This window comes from Monopterus albus, unplaced genomic scaffold, assembly GCF_001952655.1.
Source record: "Monopterus albus unplaced genomic scaffold, M_albus_1.0 scaffold50.1, whole genome shotgun sequence".
NCBI lineage: Eukaryota > Metazoa > Chordata > Actinopteri > Synbranchiformes > Synbranchidae > Monopterus > Monopterus albus.
This window is the reverse complement of record NW_018127930.1, coordinates 2,172,255-2,191,677: the sequence shown is the minus strand read 5'-3', so window position 1 is coordinate 2,191,677 and position 19,423 is coordinate 2,172,255. Positions and strand designations below refer to the sequence as shown.

The following is a 19,423-nucleotide window of genomic DNA, read 5'->3' as shown; positions in this document are numbered from 1 at the left end:
AATAAATCAAATCAAATCAAACTCATCAGAACCTTACCGACATGGTGAACAGGGGCTGTTTGCATATTATAAATATTTGTTGACAGAAACAGAATCCAGGCTCTGGGCACATTGAAGCTCTGTGGAGTAGTCTCTTTAAAAACTGTCATTATGAGCAAGTTGTATTTCTTATAAACCTTGTGTCACAGGGAGGGGGCTAATGATTACATGTGATGGATTTATTTGAAAAAGCAAAGTAGTGATACTTCAGTAACTGGGATTATAGTTAAAGAACAAAAATAAAAATACATTTCTTTTTTGTTTCACAATATAAACATTACAGATAGCTGGCATCTCATAGAGCAGAGTTCTTGAATCATTCGCATGCACACATTTTGCTCTCTCAGCAGCCTCCCAGACCCATGGCCTTTGAGGGGATCACCTGACTGACAATAAACCAGCTGTATGGTAACATCTGCTTCTCCTAGCCTAACTTGTGCAATGATAATGTTTTTATAAATTAACGGTACTGGTTGAATGTTGGGGTGGCACTGTGGTTAAGTAGTTAGCATTGATGCATCATAGGAAGGTTCTGGGTTCAGACCTTGCAGCTGATTGGCGGCCTTTGTTTTTTAAAGGAAGATCTATTCAGGTTCAAAAATAGGGACAAAAAATATCAAATAAATATGTGGTGGAAAATGGCACACCTCAGGCTAGTGTGATAAGTCCAACATGATTTTCTATTACAATAAAATATATTTTTGAAAATATACCAATAGCTATGAGGATATCTTTATTTGCAGATGATGGGGCATTATGGAAACAACTCATCTCAATAGCAGGTTAACCTGGAGAGAATGTGGAAAATGTGATTAGTAAATGGAAAAAAGTATTTAATGTCATGTTTAACAGGGTTAAACTGGGGAGCTGCTTTTGTATCTCTGAAATTGATATATACAATAGCTTCAATAAGATCAATGACTGGTTATAGTATTGCTTATGCTTTGGCAGCAAAATCTGGAGCTAGATGCAATGGAAGCCATGGTTCTTAGAGTATGTTTAAGAGCAGTTCAAACCTCACCAGTGTGTGCTCTCCAAGTTGAGGCGGAGAAAATTCCATTTGAATTACAGTGAAAGCAGTTACTAGTAAATTATTGGGTTAATTTTAAAGGTCACATTGATAATCATCCAACTAAAAAAAGTGTTACAGGTGTGCTGGGAAAGAGAAAGGGCACAAAGAGAGAGCTTTGTTTGGAAAGGTAATAAATTGGCTGCCAGCGTAGGTGTAAGTAATCAGTGGTGTTGTCCTACAGTGGCCTTGTGTGCCAGGGTGGCTGTTGACTAGTCCAAAGGTGGATCTAGAGCTGAATAAAATTAAAAAATAGTAAGGAAAATGTAAATTTGGTTTGGGAGTATTATAACAGAGTAGAACAAAAGTATTCAGAATTTGTTCATATTTTTACAAATGGTTCAAACGATCTTCAGACAGAGGCGACAGTAGCACCACTTGTAATGTTGAGATTGCTATAAGGGCTAATTATCTAAGTGCATATATATGCAACAGTGAAAGTTTTAAAAAGAGCTGAAGAGAGCACATCAAGTAACATACTCAAGTAACTAACTATATATAGTGAATCATTTTCTGTCCTCACAAGTTAGGCAACAAGCAATAATTAGAAGAATCAGAGCTGGACACAGTAACCTCAATAGTACACTTTTTGTTACAGGAAAACACCCTACAGGCTGTTGTGATCTTTGTCAAGAAGCAGAAACAATAAATCATGTGCTCATTTCATGCAGGGAATATTCAGGAGAAAGGGTAGATATGTTCACCCACTTTCAGAAATTAGGGTTAGTAGATAGGCTATAAGTTTTAAAAGTATAGGAGAAATAGTACTGAGTGGAAGAGGGAGAAGAGTGTTATTAGATTAATTGAGGGTATGGCTAATAAATAGGATTTAGGATAATGGGACGGTGGCGCAGGTTACGGTCACAAGATGGCAGTAATACAACACTAGGATGCCAACTGTCGTAAAACACCAGAGAAGAAGAATAGTACGTGCCAAATTACATGGCATGTCCGTATGTGCAGTGTTCTTTTGTGTTTTCGTTTATTATTTACTTGCCCATGTGTGTTGCATTGTGTTTAAAAGGCTTTTGGGCCTGAGGCGTGTGATGCAGTGTTAGTGCGGTTTGTGGTAAGATTGAACACAGTCGGAATATGTGATATGCAGGACTGCTCGCTTTGCGACTTCCGAACAAGCTAACAGCTACTTTTAGCTTGTTAAGCTCATTTGGTAACACCAGGCTATTGTTTAATCAAGTCAAATACAGTTAGTACGCTAAATGGGTTATAATAACTGCTGTTCCTGCTGTGTAGTTTAAGAGACATTCGACTTGGAACGTAATCCCAGTAACATTTAGGGAAGAGCCTATTAGACCAAGTGACCTTCGTTGATAGCTGGGTGTATCTGCGAATGGACCCGCACCTGGGCAGAGGACTGCCATGACCCGGTGTGACAGCTGCGTAACAGCACTATCGAGCATTACTCCTCTTCAGCTCATGTAATCGGGCCATTAGTTGTGTTTATGGTTGTGTATTCACTTAAAGAATGACTCGCCTCTCAGTGGTTAACTTGGTGCGTCTTGGGAGTCGAACTGCCAGCCCGCTGTATAGAAACCCAGCCCGCGCCCTTCACACTTCAGTCTGCATGAATTCATCGCATCGAAAAGCTGGTTTCAAGCCGGAAAAAGTAGCAGTGGTTACAAAGACTACGAGATATGAGTTTGAGCAGCAGCGGTATCGCTATGCAGGGCTCACTGAAGAGGATTTAAAACACTTGGTATGGCTGCTTTTCACTTTGAGGCATGTTTGTGACACCCAGACGAACCAGATTCTTACATTTTACTCTGTCTCTGTTTTGCAGCTTGCCATGAAGGGCTCCAGCTACAGTGGCCTGCTGGAAAGACACAAGATCCACACTAACAATGTGGAACATATTGTGAAGAGCCTAAGGTATGACATGGTTTGCCACTAGAAGTTTATCACAGTCACATCCCTCAGAGGTAGACTGGGAAGATTAGCTTTTTTGCAGCTGTGGCACTACTTGTAAAAGTGTGTAACACTTAAATGGTTGCAGGAGAGAAGGCATTGATGTACGAGTTGTGAAGAGAGGAGAATATGATGATGAAGTAGTACGATGGGCAGATGCCATTATCTCTGCTGGAGGTGGGATTTCATATTATTTGGGTTTGTGATTTTTGTACTTCAGCTGCCCCTGTGGCGACATTGATTCAATATAAATATAAAGGCAGGATATGCCATTTGCTGTTTCATTCCAGGAAATGACATTTAGGCTTTTGTGGTCATTATCACAGTTTGTTTAAATAAATTAACACTGAATTAAAAAAAATCTTTCATGGACACCTAAATTTGTCTCTCAGCAGGGCATACATATTGGGCACTTAACTAATTGAACTCGGGGGCAAAAATCACATGAACAAAGTCTTGTGAAAACTGATTAAAATACACAAAGTTCTCTAACTACAGTTTGTTTTGTTAGGTGATGGGACAATGCTTCTTGTTGCCAGTAAGGTTTTAAGTAAGGACAAGCCAGTTGTTGGGGTAAACACTGACCCTGAGAGGTAAAACACTGAACTCTACACTGTTCAACAATGGACTGGATTGTTTAATGGTTAAAGAACAAATGGATCTCTTGTTGTATTGAAGCTCTGAAAAGAAATTAATAAAACCTGTTATGTTAGTTCATAACATTTGAATATGCTTCATCCACACTTGTTAAGTCTTATATTTAGTTGAGTTCATTACCTTTCTGTCTTTGAACTGAAGGTCAGAAGGTCACCTGTGCTTGCCTGTACGCTACACTCGAGCCTTCCCAGAGGCACTGGCAAAACTCTTTCGTGGTGAGTTTAGGTGCGTATTTACCCAAGAGTGATCTGATCACCTACTGGTCAACGTGCTGCCTTGTTCCTTTATGTGTGTGCTGTCCGTCATCTTTTTCCAGCTCTTTACTGATAACCTACAAGAGAGCTACTTTGAGTCATTACCGAAAAAAAAGTGCTTGTCATGCAGAAAATCCCCTTTTTTTTTTTACTGCAGTTTGTACATTGGTAAACAAGTTGTGGCTGCTACTCCCATTATCTTAGAGGCCAAGGCAAGTTTAAACCTGTGTTGTCTGGGGGGAAAAAAGTCACATGGTGTGTTAAGCCGCATTACTGTGACCTTGGACTCTGTACGATAGTCTCTATCCAGTTAATGTGTCCTGAAAAAAAATCCCCTAACTGCTGCTAGAGGTCAGTGTGTCTGAGGTTTATACTAAACTGTTGCTCAGCTCAGAGTGGTTTCACTGGAGTGTAAGTCACATGGTTTTTGTCAAAGTTGTCAGTAAGAACAACAGTTTTCATTGTGGTTTCTGTTATGATTTGGAAGTTCTTTTGTGTTCAAAGGGAAAATTCCATATCTGTGCTTATCAGTCTACAGACCTCCTGAATCCCCTCTTTATTTTATTTTATGCTGGATTTTCCAAGCTCCTGTCTTTAGTTCTTCTGATAACACTTTAATTTGAGGTGATTTTAATGTAGATGCCAGCCGCCCATCTGTTTGTCTTTTTAGACTTTTTTGATGCAGTTGACCGAATGTAGATGCCAGCCGCCCATCTGTTTTAGTCTTTTTAGACTTTTTTGACGCAGTTAACCATTCCATTTTATTAACCCGCCTTGGAAGGGTTGTGGTCAGTGGTAAAGCTCTGGGTTGGTTAAAGTCGTACCTCAAAGACGAGATCTTTTATGCTGTGTGTGGCAAATAGAGATCCAAACTGCTTTGTGGGATCCCTCAGTGTTCGGTGCTTTGTCCTGTTTTACTTTCTATCTAGAGCCTACCTATAAGACATCTTTTAAGAACACATCAGTTTCCAGTTCTATGCAGATAATATTCAAATCTGCTATAACTGTGACCCCAGCAATTTTAATGAGATTTTTTTCGCCTTTAAACTGCCTTGAAGACATCCAGAAATGGCTACTTTTGTTTTTAATCTCACAAAAACCTGAAACTTTTTAAAACTGGTCCAGATTGCGCTAACCCAAAAATTACAGAGAAACTTGGTTTTTATTCCCACATTTTTCCTGAGTACTGTAGAAATCTTGTTGGGTTTTTCTCCGTAATACTCTAAGGTATAGACCTTGTTGTTGTTGTTATTTGGTGCTATATAAAGTTGAATTGAACTGAACCTCTTGTGTGCTGTCTTCAGGTGGCTTTGGCGTCAGAGGATCCGTCTGTACTTAGAGGGCACAGGAATCAATCCCACCCCCATGGACCTGCATGAACAGCAGCTGAGCTTGGAGCAGCACAGCCAAGCCCACCGCATCACCATCACAGACAGCCAGAGGAGTAATGGTGCGGTTATGATTGATGCATTGGCCGTGGTGCACGCCAGCTGTGAGGTCAACACAGAGCCAGAGCTGTTTATACTCCCACTTAAGCGTCATTTGACTCGCTGCAGTGTTTTCTTAAACGATAGGTGTCAGTGCTGAGAAAAACACAATCTACATCGCTGGAATAGCAGTAGAAGAAGAAATATACAGGAAATAGTTCTGTAGCTAACTAGCCGTCTAGCTAGCCAGCAGATATTGAACCTACAGAACAGATGAATGAATGCTTGTCTGCAAGCTGTTTCAGCCTTCTACCTAACCAGCACCACCAAGCCATAGATGTGTGCACAGGGTGAACATCTGGAGAGACAGACCTGCTCACACCCTCACCCCCAGCTCATCAATTTCCTGTTTCACCCCTGCCAAGTTACAGAAATTGAGGGGTGCATGACCTGGCAAACACGACACAATATGCACCAAAAATGACGTTACTGCTGGGACATGCCACCGGACGAACAGGCACGAATGGCAAATATAAACTAGGTCCAAGACTCCAGCAGCCAACGTGTGCACTCAATCCTTCTGTCTTTGGCTTCCACTCTGTTGTCCTGTGTGACTGGCTCACTGTTGGAGAAATATGTGAATTAGGATCAGACTGATCATGTATCACGAGATCATTTTGTCGATGATACTGTTAGGTTGATGTTTTTGTACTCTAGTTATTGTTGAAAAAAACCTTAGAAAAAATCAACTGGACTTAGATCGAAGGCGTTTCACCTCTCACCCGAGAGGTGAAACATCTTCGATCTAGAAATCTAAGTCCAGTTGATTTTTTTCTAAGGTTTTTTTTCAGTTTACTTTGACCTGAATGACTGAGAATCTGCACAGTCTAGTTATTTTTCTGCTAATTCATTGAGTTTTCTCAGGGACAGGAATACTACATGAGAGCAACTCCAAGCCAAGTCTCCTCCCCGTCAGAAGTCTGAATGAAATCTTCATTGGCGAATCTCTGTCCTCCAGGTACCTCAGTTATTTAAACTGATGCACGTAACTCTCATCTAAACCTGTGTGCATGTAGTTGCCCTCATTAATCCCCTAACCCTTGACCATCACCCTGCCTGTTTCTCCAGCACTCATCGGGGCATTTCTGTCCACCACAGGGTGAAGTTAAAATCCTTCAAACAGCATGTTAACCTCTTGCTCCATAGGGCTTCCTACTATGAGATCTCTGTGGATGATGGCCCATGGGAAAAGCAGAAGAGTTCAGGACTCAGCATTTGTACAGGAACAGGATCCAGAGCCTGGTATACATAAGTATAATTAACTTTGAGCTTTACCTGAAGTTGAGATGTGGCTTGTGGTTAACATTAGTACCTAATAGATAGTGTTTTAACTAACTTTTAAAGTTGCAATTGAGAAACAATTTCGCTATGCTTAGTGTTACCAGTATTGAAGCTGAAAGGTTTATTCTGCAGGTTGTGCTATGGGAAGGGTCATAGGATCATTAAAAAGTTTACTTTCTTGGGAGGACAAAAATACTTGTGTACTATATTATATTTTAAGTTTTAGCTTTAGATTTAGGTCTTGTTTATTGGACGCTCCACGTACTATTTTTTTTTTTTTTCTCAGTTACATATGTTGAGTCAGTTACTTTAGAGCAGTGTTCACAGCTTAATGCAGCGCGGTGCCTGTGAGAATACGACATTATTCTTCCTTGTTAAGACATTACATAGCTTTAAAAGGGATGCAAACATGTTTCCCCAATTGCAGATCTACAAATGAAACTTACAAAAGGTTTGTTATTTTGATGTTTTGGAAATGTGCTTATTCACTTTAAGTTGTATACCACTTTGTCTATTAAGTATGAATGTAGAGCAGGGAGATGGTTACTTTAGCTTAGCATAAAGGCCAGAAGCAGGTGGAAGCAGCTAGCCTGGCTATGTCCAAATGTAGCACAACCCACCTAGCAGCAGGTCTGAAGACCACTGATTTAACATGTACCTGTTTAATTCATCTGCAAACATAAAGGTTCGAGTTCTATCTTTATACTTAACTGACAGACATGGTATCAAATCTCCTTGTAAAACTCTTGGCAAGAAGGCTTGTTTTCAAACATGTCAAACTATTCCCTTAATCCAGTAGCTATGTTTTAGTATGAGTCATTGTGTAGGCTTTTAAAAAAAATCTGTGAAGAAATAGTCAAACAGCACTAGACGGCCATTCTAATGTAGGCAAAGTAACACCTGCACCAGCTCAGAAGCCTGACAGGGCCATGTGTGAGTAGTGAAAGAAAAACCGTGTAGTTAGTGAAAATGTCAGGAACGTACTCAGCACATGTATGGTGAGTGGAGAAGCAGGTTCTAGGTGTTTTGACAGTTTTTCAGACTGGGTCACCATGAGTGGAATCCATCTGTACCCTGTGTGAACTCAAGTGTTTGGGTTAAGTCCTGTGTTTCAGAAAACCTCTAACAGCTTGTGTTGTGGGCTGACAGTATCAGGAGCCATTGTATAGCTGACAAGATTTCCACAGGATTATGTGGAACTTGAGAATGAGCGTTAAAAACAGTGACAGAATATTCCTATTGTTCTGTGGTCAATCTAAACAAAGTAGAATGAACTGGAATGAAGCATTGACACCACAATGATATATTTTTAAATGAAGTTGCAGAAAGTATCGTATCAGGTACATAGAGATGTGCTAGAACCTGTATCAGTCCACAGCTCGCTCATGATTTTCTCTGTGTCCGCAGGTCATATAACATCAACAAACTTGCTGAACAATCTGTAGAGGAGATTTTAAAAATTGGTATGTATGTCTGCAGGTTTTGATGCTAGACACCGTGAAACTAAATAAAATCTAAAGCAAAATAGGTTTGTCTCCAAACATGTCACCTGACTTCACTGATAACTTGTCTGGTTTTTTTTGTTTTTTTGCCAGGAAAGTCCAAAACAGGTTTTGATATCCCACTTAACCGTGAATTTGTTGAAAAAGGTGAGATGATTGATTGTCCTAGTTGATTTGTACATTTTAGGCACTTTGTTTTATACTGTGATATTATCTGTGTGTGTTCAGTTACTGAGGAATACATTGAGTCCCTGGTGTTCAGTCCGGACGACAGACACATGTTCTACAGCATCAGGGAGCCCATCGTCAACAGAGTGTTCTCCAGTAGTCGGCAGAGAGGTTTCGCCAGCAAGTCCGTGAATGCACCTTGGCCTCATAACAAAGGCTAATACAGTTTCACACTGCAAGGCTGTAAAGATGTGAATGTTTTTACCTTTGCTCTTTCAGGGTCTGTGTCCGTTCTCGATGTTGGGATGCCTGCATGGTGGTCGACGGTGGGACTTCATTTGAGTTCAACGATGGTGCCATTGCTACAATCAGCATGATCGAGGAGGATCAGCTTCGAACAGTGGTTCTTGAAAACTGAGACGAATCCAAAGCACGTGGGCCCCTGACTGGTTTGAAGAGATGTCCAAAGAGGTCTACAAGTGTTGGAACATTTTTATACCTGATAAAAATGTCAGTGTTACATTTTTCTTAAATGTGAGGTATGTGCATTATTTTCTATTTTCATATCACCTCTTTTGGCTTAACCTTGTTGACTTGGATGCATGTCTGTCTGGGGGATCAGACACACATGGACTTTGTGATAAGCTTTCACTGAGATTTTTATTTTTTTCCTGTTTGAGCCTTTGGACAGTGAAAACAGGATTTGGAGACCTTGAACGAGCAAAATACTCCTTAAGCACAAAGTCAGAAGTCTGTCTTGTACCTCTTATAAGAAGTGGAAATTGACTTTGGAAGTGTTATTGAAACGGCAGCATGTGCCCAGGACAGCCATGCCATATGTTTCCACAACAGTTTTACACTGTATAAAGTGAGGTTTTGTCTAGTGAATTTGCTCAGCACAATGCGGTTTGGTAATGGTTAAAGAGGGTACAGTTTGACAACCACTGCAGTTGTAATGATTTTAAATATTTCATAATCAAATAGATCTCACTTGTAATTCAGTACAGCATTGTGGGTGGGCCTTGTAACACTTCATTCAACTGGGCTTGAATGATCAGGAAACTAATATGCAGTGTGTCAAAAGCAGGGATCCTCATGGAAACTCACTGTTAGGATGATTTTTTTTTTTTAATCAAATAAAGTGGTATGAGTGAAAAAATCTTCCTATTACTGTCTCTTTATCAAATATCTACATGTAAGGAGTAGACAGCAGAATAACTTGACCAGCTGACCCAAATTTACAAAAAAATAAAATCACCTCCACTCCAGTAGAGTTGAGGTACAGCTGATATTATTTCATTGGTTACACCTATATTGTATACAGTTCAATGCAACATTTCTATCTTAACATCTGTGTTTATTTTTGGTAAAACTTTCACATGTACAAATTCAGTTATGTTTATTATTGAGGTCATAGCTAAAGGTGGCACTGTACTGGACTTCATTATATTCAGAGGTGTTCCTAATATTCTAACCCTCATGTATGTAGCTGTAGAGGACAAAATATAGACATCTCTAAATATAATGTAGTCCAGTACAGCACCTGTAACTGATTTCAATAATAAACGTATACATGAAGTTACACACTTGTAACAGTAAGTTGAGTTGAGCTTACCTCCAGGGACAAGTGACATTTCAGGCTTAATCACTAACTCTTAAAAGCCAAGTAACACCCACTGAAACAAACTGGGACATAATGTGTATTTAGTGGTTGACTTAAGACTGAACTGGAATGTTTTTGTTGTCAACAGTCTGTGTAACATTGGATTGAAACAGTAATCTACAGCACTGGGCAAACGGTACATGCACAGACATAATGAGATCTTCATAAAAGCAACTGTCCAGCTGATGAGAAGTCACACATACACTAATTTGGAGACAAGATCCAGATATCATTTTACATTAAAACCTTTTCTGATTGTTCATTAGAGGTAGGAACTAACCACGTTGGGCATTAAAATGTCTGAGGAACAGTCCCTACCCCTAGTCTTCATCAGATGGAGTAAAACATTTCACCTGAACCTTTAAAACCATATTAACATTTTAAATTAACACATTATTAGAACATAAAAACTGATTTTAAAATGTACAAAGCTTGCATTAATGCAGTACATTCCAACAAGAACAGGGTTCAATGTCCTAACCTTGCTTTCCTACATTAAAAAAAAAACAAAAAAAAAAACAGCATGGTCCAGAGCGTGTGATCTTCAGTACTGTTGATGCCAACCAACACAAACATTGTAGCAGAAACATGGCTCTACCACAGCAGCAACAGAGAGGGAGGCACTGTGGTTACAGTTTGAACCTCAGGCGACACGTCTTGTTCCACATGGTGTGGTCGCTGATGGAGCCAGTGAGCCTGCTGGCAGGTGTGGGCCGGGCGATGCTGGAGAAAGGCCTTGAGTTGACGCAGATGTGAGGTATCTCCTTCTTCAGAGAGTTCAGGTGGCAGCTATGTACAAGGCCAAAAGCATCCAGCAGGCACAGCAGGGGGAGTGTCTTGCCTAGGTCACTGGAGGGTGTGACAGGAACTAGGGTTGGTGTTTGACTTGGTAACTTAAAGAGAGGCAGGGACAGCAGCAGGGGAACTTACCTGAGAGCAGCAGGGTTAATGTGATAGCAGCGACTCAGGGACAGATGCTGCAGATTCGTGAGTTGCGCCAGGACAGGGAGGCTGTCAGCCATCAGCTGAGTGCTGTCACTGTGACAGAGGAACCAGGGTGCTTAACACACAACTGACATGTTCATGGGGAACACTCAGAAAACATCTGACATAGTGTCTGTAAAGTTGTTAAAACTGGTATGCAAACAGCTGCCTATGTACACACCCAGCAGTGGCAAAGCAACATTGACTAACTGCACTCAGGTCTAGCTCTACAATATTCCCCAAAGCACATACTCTGTGTTTCCACCAGAATTTCATCCAGTCAAAAGTATCTGAAACAGATTGGACCAAAGTGTAATGAACGAGTCAAGCTGCTCACAAGCAATTAAATTTTACCTTAAATCTAGAGTTTGAATATGAGGACACCTCGCCACCAGCACCTTCACATCTGTGTAAAAGAAGAAGAAGAAAAAAAAAAAAAGCAGTTATGTCATGTGTCCATTTCTGAAAGATCACCCAAAGCCTAAAAGTCATCAAAATTTAAAAGTGAACAGACTAGTAGACAGCGGGTGTGATCACATCAATGTCTGTCCTCGTTTGCCTTTCATAAAAGGCACCAGCTCTGTACTGTACTTATTTAAGTTAAATATGCTGAAGCACAGAGCCTGAATTGAAAAACAGACTGGAGTGTACTGTATCAGGAGACAATGCCATTGCAATGAACTGATTTGATACCAACATCAGTCACTTACCGTCTAGTGTGAGGCTCTCTCTGTAACCACTGAGGTTGAGGTGAGTAACACTGGGACTCAGGTGATTAACAACATTCTTCACATGATTATTACTGAATTCACACCATGATATATTCAACTGCTCTATACTGCACAGAAGACAAAAACAAAACAGCATTATTAAAACCACTGAGATGGAGCATGAATAAAATCAGCTGGTGTTATTTGGATAACTGGGCTATGACAGATGGCATGGCCTGAGTGGCTGACCTGGAGCAGGATGCGAGCATGTCAGCCAGAGCCGGAGCAGAGAAGCCAGAGCAACCACCCAAGTTGAGTTGTAGCAGGTTTGGGTTCTTGGCCAGAGAACTGAGAGATAGGACACAACATCAGATATCATCCCCGCGCAAAAAAACAACCCCCCCCCCCCCCCCCCGCATATAACCAAAGAAAGACGTGTGTCCACACACCTAAAATAACCCACAATAGCAATGAAGCCGACATATTGTCTTGAATCAATGCTGGATCTAATTAAGTGGCTCAAGGTCAAATAGATATTGATATTTACTGATCACATTTTAACAATATTGTGCACATTTATAGACCATTTGTGATAATTAAGAACACATCACTAAGAATTGCAGTGTGACAGTGGGATGAGGAGAGCTGCAGCGCTGAAAGCTTACTTGATGATGGTGTCTGAGAGCTGCAGACCCTCCAAGCTCAGATACTCCAACTGCCTGCAGTGGCAGATGATGCTCTCCAGAGCCGAGGTGGGGATGATGGAACTGGACAGGTCCATCTGAACTATCTGCAGTGGGCTGAACAAAGGAGAAGACAATGATAACAGTTTTAATAGTCAACAGTGGAGCTCATTGGCACAGAGGAAGAAGATGCATCAGGGTGTTGTTCTTATGAATAAAGTCTGGGCCGGGCCTTGCTACCTTGTGGACTCACCTTGTTCCTGTGAAGTGCAGCTCTTCCACGAAGGCGCGAGAACAGCGCAGCCTGCGAACCCCGGTTTTCAGAACCTGCTGTAGAGCAGCACCCATGTGAGTCATCCCCTCCAAATCCACACTGTGCCACAGTGACTCATCAAACCTGGGGCAGAAACACAGGAAAGGGGTTCATTCATTCATCCATTTTCTACCGCTTTGTCCCTGAACGGGGTCACGGGGGGGCCGGAGCCAATCCCGGCTGGCAATCGGGCGAAGACGGGGTACACCCTGGACAGGTCGCCAATCCATCGCAGGGCTAGGAAAAGGGTTGTCAGGCTGTTTAATTCTACATGTAATGTCTAGGATAGTGTGCATTAAACAATCCACTGAGCCAATGTATGGTGTTAATTTCTCCATCTAAACAACACAGCTTACTTTGCCCTTCCCTCTCCTTTTCTGCTGCCAAATCCCTAATCCATGCTTTTACTATATCCAAACTTGACAACTGCAACAGCATTCTTTATGGTGCCTCACCCATAGTGTTCAGTGAACTCCAGTACATCCTAATCTGCTAACTCACTCCTGCTTTCAAGAACCTCCACTGGTTCCTTATCCTACAGTGCATCCAAGACAGACTCTACCTTAGTGTTGTCACGATACCAACATTTTGGTACCGGTACCAAAATGTATTTCAATACTTTTGGATAGTTTTTCAGATAAAAAGAGAAAGCAAAAAATGTCATTACTGAATATCATCAAAATAAAATTCAAAATACTAGGCTTTTCTTATTGCACTCAAAAAAAAAATTCTGTTTGATAAGAACTCTATCATGTGTTGCACACTTAAAACTATTGAACTATTGCATTTGAAAAGGGTACATGTCATGGGTAAATTACCTGTCGTTCCCTGAACTCAGTGTGCAGGTCTGGGTGCTTGTCCTGTAGGTGTTTGGCTAAGTTGGAGGTGTTTCCGCCCTTAGCCATGCATCTTTTAAAACATCGTTTACACAATGGCGCATCAACATTAATTGCCTCTCCTTGCTCATTTGTTTTTATGCCAAAGTACCGCCATATAGCACTTCGCGCCCCTCGTTTGTTCACAAGTTGCGGGGTGGTGACTGTTACAGCAGCCATTCTCCTCTCCGTGCTCCTCTCTCTCTCTCACTCTCCAACGTCTTTGCTCTCTCCAAGCTTTCCTCCTGCTCCGTTTGTTGCTCCAGTCCATGCTGCTCAGTGAGCAGAGGACGAGGAAGCTGTTTACTGCTCTGTTTTCCTCTGTTGCGGGTGGGCGCTGCAAGTACCGGTCCCATCCAAATGCAGTATAGTACCATTTTAAATGCCTCAGTACCACGGTACCATACTAGTACCGGTATATCGTGCAACACTACCTCATTATTCACAAAACCCTCCACAAGCAGGCGCACTCCTACCTCTCTGAACAACCACACTTTTTACCTCCAAAAATGTCTTAGAACAATACGGTACATGGGATAAGAGATGTAAATGCAAGTATAAGGATTGTTTATGGTCGAATGTGAGCAGTTTACAGAATTTACATCACTAGGGACTGACTTTGGATCAGAAAGAAACCATTACAGTCACAGGTGCATCCTAGTGATGGGAGACTCACACTAAGCGGTACCAGCGCTTGCAAACTGTGGACATCCTGAGAAGGTCCTGCAGAGGCAAGCAGAAGAAGATCCTGAGAAGCAGCTCATCTGGTAGGTGGTCCCATGAAATGCCTGCAGGGGAAAACAACAACAAAAAAAGAGCTAAGTATGATAAACACAGGTCATCATTTTAAACAAGCCCATTGAGATGTCTCCTACCTGACGTGCATTCTTTCTTCCTCCTCGATCTCCTGGCAAGGACAAATTGGCTGCCCTCATTCTCTTTCCCCTTGCAGATGAGACGCTGGTGCTTGTGCCGGGGTGACCACTGCTGGATGAGCTCTGTCGTGGTGCATTCGGTGTCCAGGCCCTCGCTGAGGCTGCCCCTCGACTTGCGTTTGTTTGTCCTCCTGGACTGAGACAACGCGGAGCCCTGAAGGCCGAGGCAGGGCAAATCTTGCAGAGGCATGCTGGGTAGAAGGAGAATCTAATCAAACACCAATTTTCAAAATGCTGACGAGGTTGCACGTTTATCATGCTCTTTTACAGCAATACCGCAAAGAAAACTGGCTGGCGTTAACCAGAAGAAGAACCTTTGCCCGCCATATTGATGCAGCAAGCAGCAGTGTGACCGCGCAAATTCTAACTATCTACAAAAGAAAATGCAAATACTTTGTCACTTCTATTTCAAGCAATATATGCGTGCAGATTTTCCATGACTTATTTCAGCAGTTAGTTTCCACTTAACCCCAGAAGGGAGGCACAAACAGAACTCAGTGGAGGCCAGGCTGAGATGAAAGCGCGGCATCGATTATTCAGTTCAATTTTATACCAAAGCGGATCAGAATGGCGATTATAACGACTAACAACCTGAAATAGACTTTAAGCTTACTTACACTCTTAAGTGGCAGTTCTTAAACTGTAACACAACTGAGATAGTTACGTAACGTAATGCTGGCTCATTTTCAGCTGGGTGACACGTTCAAAGTGCACTTACGTTAACGTGAACAACGCCTGAATCTTGGTAACCATACCTGCTGTAGGGCATCTCCTCCGGTTCAGTTCTGAATGCAAATAACGACCTACTATTATTGCACTTCTTCAACCGAGACTCTTTAAACTCGGCGCCAGCAGCAAAGAACCCTATCAGTTCCACACCAATCGCGTCTTGACGTCATACGTCTTCTTCTTTTGGCTTTTGGCGCATCATGGCAAACACAGATTCTTGCATTAGCGCCCTCTTCTGTTCGTATGACAATTGACTTTACAAATGCTTAATTAAACACCTGCTGTACTATAATGGAGTATGGCTCAAACTACACTGTATAATCTATATCTTATCAATTATCTGTCCCTATTAAGAAATCCAGCACAAATTCATTTCCCATTTCGCAAAACGGTACACAGGCAACTACCTCCAGCAGAAGAACTGGTCATTTGTATGCCAAACACAGGTTGACAACTTTGTATAGCTTATCTTGGACTCAATATAGCCTACTAGAAAAAGTCTACTTTCTGTAATTTTCAAGAAACACATTATTACTTTTCTCAATTTGTCCAATGCTGCAGCACTTATTTTCACACTGTCAGCTGTCCCAGCAAAGCTGAGCTTTTGTTGTAGTGCTTACTGATGTGAGGAGTACAAAAAGAGAAGTGTATATATGTATGTGTATGCCCTGCTAAGTTCTAATATAATGCACAGGGTGATGTGTATAAATTAAGCTACTGTAGGTTTCAGTGTGGAGTAATTTTTTTGTTAAGCCACATCTTTATTCCCATTTATCTCGTTTCACAATGAGCATTCCTTTGTCTGTCTGTATTGTTTACTGCCTGTTTATACTGTTTATTTTGCATTGTTTGTTGCTTGTTAATACTGTTTATTTTGTTATACTACACAGCCTTATGTTGGTTTACTGTTTACTTGCCCCTTGCATGGGGATATTACATGCACATTGAGAGCCCCCGTACCAGAGTCAAATTCGTCATGTGTCCTACACACCTGGCCAATAAAGCAGATGCTGATTCTGATTCAACTTTGTGGGGCTGTCATTTTCCAGGTTGGTGTTTAGGTTCCAAGAGAGGTGGAACAGCTGAGATGGGACTGGATAGTCAAATTTTTTCCTGTGGTGTCACTTCAGCCCTTAACTATTCAAGGACAACTGTGGTTTTGTCAAACAGGGGTGCACTGTTATTATGTGGCTCATTAATATTACGCTACATATCCAAGCTCTAAAACTTTCAAAAGTTAGGTATTACAGTTTCATCTGAGGGTGCTTCGGTGATTGGCACTCAATCTCAAACTGCTGACCACTCCCTAATAATTTTACCTAGATTATAACATAAATTAAGTTAAAATTCTGACTTTTTATCTCATAATTTTAATTTAGTATGTCCAAATTTAAACCTGTCATGAACATTACTGTTGGAAGTATGTTTCCATAAACAGGATTAGCCAGTTTTTATACTGTAACTTGATAAAAACGTCACTCGTGTTATACAGTAAATAACAATTTAGGATATATTATACACACACGCCTAAAACGAAACCTACTTTTCAATATAATAAATATAATATAATATCGCTTTTTTCTGAAAATTTGACCGGAAGTGTTTCTTTAATCTGCTATTGACGGAACACAGGCGTGAGAGAGCGGAGGCTGGGGACTACATACACGGGAAGGTTGAACATCGGATTCTCCGCAGTCACATAGGTTTGTGTTTTATTCCACTTTATTCCGAGGGGATGGAACCATAAGATATTTGATGAAAATTTAATTTAGAGGATGATTATATGTAGCATCTTCCACTAATTTAAACGGAACTCAAAAGCGTATCCCGGACATGTCCGATGAGGGTGGCTCTTTAAAAATGATCAGTGTAACGTTATGGCGTTTAAACACAACACTACGATTAAACATGGCTGGTACAGTACTAAAAATATCACAGTAGGAAAGGTTGTTCTTTCCCCTGCTGATGATACAGGGCTTCCCATTCAGCAGAGGACAGGATGAACCCGGCCTGTCGTTTGTTGCACAGCCATCTTTACCACTGTAACCAGTTTTATAGGCGCTACAGTAAATATTATGTTTGTGAGGTGCGTGTGTGAAGCCTGAGATGGGAGGCCTGTTACTTGCATTGTAACGCACAGGGAGAGTTTTTTTCTCTCGCTATTATTCCAGTGGCTCGGTAGGGGGCCGGGTGTGCCCGCCGCCATGGCTGCTACTGCGGCTCCTGGTCGCTCCAGTCTGTCTGAGCGTCGCTTGGCCACCAGTACGACATAAAACCAAGACACCCCCAGAAAAAAAGGAGAAACAAATGAGTACTTCATTTTGTGGGGAATTTTTAATATAGTTATGTAGCCTACAGTGTGCGCGGAAGGCCATCACATATGAAACTTAGTGTTTTCTCATAACCTAACACATTAAAATGAAATAATGAAGTTATGTTTTTGTTTCCTGATTGTAGGTAAAGGAAAATAGCCTGCAGTTTAATGACTGTTTCTGCATCTTGTTAACAAAACAGTGACATGCAGCCAGTAACAAATCACCACTCCCATGCCCTAAAGGTCACACATGTAGTATAATGACGTCTGAATAGGGTCATAACTAGTAGGCTTCACTACTGTGTTACGTAGGCAAACACAGTCTTACTGCAGCTTGATGCCCATTAGTTGCCTATACCTACAGAAGCTTTCTTATGTCACATTACAGTAATAATCATGAATAAAACTCTTCAAATAACGAATGTCCTCAATAAATACTGAATACACACATTTTGAAGGAGTAAACAATCACTGCACATAAATCACCAAATCATAAATATCCATACCTAATAATACAGAGCCAAATGCCTGGTAAGAGATACGCTGCACTCTGCAGTTACTGAGAGGCCAATATGGCTACCATACAGGTGGCTGGACAACTGAACGTTCATGGATCAAATAATCAACACAGAGGCAGAAGTCAGGCGTTAAATAAGAAAAGACCAAAGAACCTTCACACAAATCAAATTCAGCTTCACTCTTTTCTATTTTGAGGTGTAGCCGTTGTGTAGCTTTGGCTACGGTATGTCTCAGTTTTATGATCTGACATTTGTCATTTGTTGTGGTTATTCATTATTTGTTATGTGCTGGCAGTCAAACCTGCCAGCCAAGCTCTCCACCCATAGCAACACAGTGCAAGCCTAAAGACGACGTGATATACGTGCAACCAGTTTGTTTGCCCATCTCATCACTCTGTGTGTGTGTGTGTGTGTGTGTGTGTGTGTGTCCACCTTCTGGAACTTTCCTACAAAACACATTAGTGACTGCAGCAAAATCTTCTCAAAACTCACCTTTGCAAAGAAGCTTTTCATCTTCATTAATCTTAATCTTAATTTACTTTGTTCTATGCTCTTAAAGTGTTATTCAGGATTTTATCTGATCTCATGTAATAATTTTAATGCTGTACTGTGTAAAGTGTCTTTATAAATAAAATGTGTTATTTAATATTATTTAAAACAACTGTAGCTACAGCTAAATTATCCAAATAAATATTTAATTTCCTACCTGAGCAATGCTCTCCACCAAAATAATGGGCACCCTGTGCACCCATCTACTCATTGCCTTATGGAAGAACATTGTACATACACATTGAGAGCCATTGTACTAGAGTCAAATTCCTCGTGTGTCCAACACACCTGGCCGATAAAGGAATTTTAAAGTTGGCCATTTAGGAGCAGATGGGTCTTATGCCATAAGATGTTTAGTGAATGTGTAATGTGTGACTGCTGGACTGCTCCCAGACACAAGAGTGACTTGTGATGTTATTTTCTCTACCTTTCAACAGTCTGGATATGTCTGTAAGGATGGAAATGGATATCAGTGGAGTGTCCAGGGCACATGTCTCCATTCTTCCTGCAGCTGAGATCAAAGCCACATTAAAACCAGAAGCTGAGAGGCCTCGCTGTGCCAGCACACCATGTTCACCCATCAGGGGTACTGTTGCAGGATACCAGATTCTCCACATGGACTCCAACTACCTGGTGGGCTTTACTACTGGTGAGGAGCTGCTCAAGCTGGCCCACAAGTGGTCAGAAGGCACTCCAGAGAAGGGTTCTGTATCAGAGGCTGTGCCCAGCCCCATGCAGAGCGCTGGCCCAAAGTCAGCAGACCTGGGCAT

The 19,423-nt window shown here is 41.3% G+C and overlaps 3 protein-coding genes across 5 annotated transcripts in view; 2 read left to right on the top strand and 1 right to left on the bottom strand.

Moving 5' to 3' along the window:
- The first annotated feature begins 1,984 nt into the window (after window positions 1–1,984).
- On the top strand, window positions 1,985–10,550 carry nadk2 (NAD kinase 2, mitochondrial). 3 transcript variants are annotated; one of them, XM_020601095.1, is made up of 12 exons: window positions 1,985–2,822; window positions 2,907–2,995; window positions 3,120–3,208; window positions 3,543–3,624; window positions 3,830–3,913; window positions 5,247–5,392; window positions 6,294–6,387; window positions 6,528–6,671; window positions 8,118–8,173; window positions 8,306–8,359; window positions 8,441–8,564; window positions 8,660–10,550. In XM_020601095.1, the coding sequence occupies exons 1-12, from the start codon at window positions 2,592–2,594 to the stop codon at window positions 8,796–8,798; spliced, it is 1,332 nt and encodes a 443-aa protein (XP_020456751.1). In that variant the 5' UTR covers window positions 1,985–2,591; the 3' UTR covers window positions 8,799–10,550. The 3 variants fall into 3 exon arrangements, with proteins under 3 accessions (XP_020456751.1, XP_020456750.1, XP_020456752.1); XM_020601094.1 differs by having other exon boundaries at window positions 6,498–6,671; XM_020601096.1 differs by having other exon boundaries at window positions 1,987–2,822; window positions 6,576–6,671.
- skp2 (S-phase kinase-associated protein 2, E3 ubiquitin protein ligase) lies at window positions 9,899–15,448 on the bottom strand. Its single transcript, XM_020601097.1, has 10 exons — window positions 15,299–15,448; window positions 14,484–14,734; window positions 14,285–14,396; window positions 12,674–12,817; window positions 12,403–12,537; window positions 11,987–12,085; window positions 11,738–11,865; window positions 11,382–11,433; window positions 10,974–11,081; window positions 9,899–10,892 (listed from the first exon to the last, which is right to left on the bottom strand). Exons 1-10 carry the CDS (start codon window positions 15,310–15,312, stop codon window positions 10,673–10,675), a joined length of 1,263 nt encoding a protein of 420 aa, XP_020456753.1. The 5' UTR covers window positions 15,313–15,448; the 3' UTR covers window positions 9,899–10,672.
- Window positions 15,449–16,871: 1,423 nt separating this feature from the next.
- Window positions 16,872–19,423, top strand: part of macir (macrophage immunometabolism regulator) — a 3,407-nt gene continuing 855 nt past the window's right edge. Inside the window, 3 exon segments of the mRNA XM_020601124.1 lie at window positions 16,872–16,975; window positions 19,091–19,387; window positions 19,389–19,423. The exon segment at window positions 19,389–19,423 is cut by the window's right edge and continues 855 nt beyond it. Of these exon segments, the coding sequence (XP_020456780.1) occupies window positions 19,098–19,387; window positions 19,389–19,423 (325 nt within the window). The 5' untranslated portion in view covers window positions 16,872–16,975; window positions 19,091–19,097.

Excerpts from the sequence above, each read along its gene's own strand:
- nadk2 (XM_020601094.1), top strand. The coding sequence starts at position 2,592 with ATGACTCGCCTCTCAGTGGTTAACTTGGTGCGTCTTGGGAGTCGAACT. Across the intron at positions 2,823-2,906 it reads AAGAGGATTTAAAACACTTG|CTTGCCATGAAGGGCTCCAG; the intron begins GTATGGCTGCTT and ends TCTGTTTTGCAG. Across the intron at positions 8,174-8,305 it reads AGAGGAGATTTTAAAAATTG|GAAAGTCCAAAACAGGTTTT; the intron begins GTATGTATGTCT and ends TTTTTTTGCCAG.
- skp2 (XM_020601097.1), bottom strand. Across the intron at positions 12,538-12,673 it reads CTGCACTTCACAGGAACAAG|CCCACTGCAGATAGTTCAGA; the intron begins GTGAGTCCACAA and ends TCCTTTGTTCAG. Across the intron at positions 11,866-11,986 it reads ATGCTCGCATCCTGCTCCAG|TATAGAGCAGTTGAATATAT; the intron begins GTCAGCCACTCA and ends TCTTCTGTGCAG.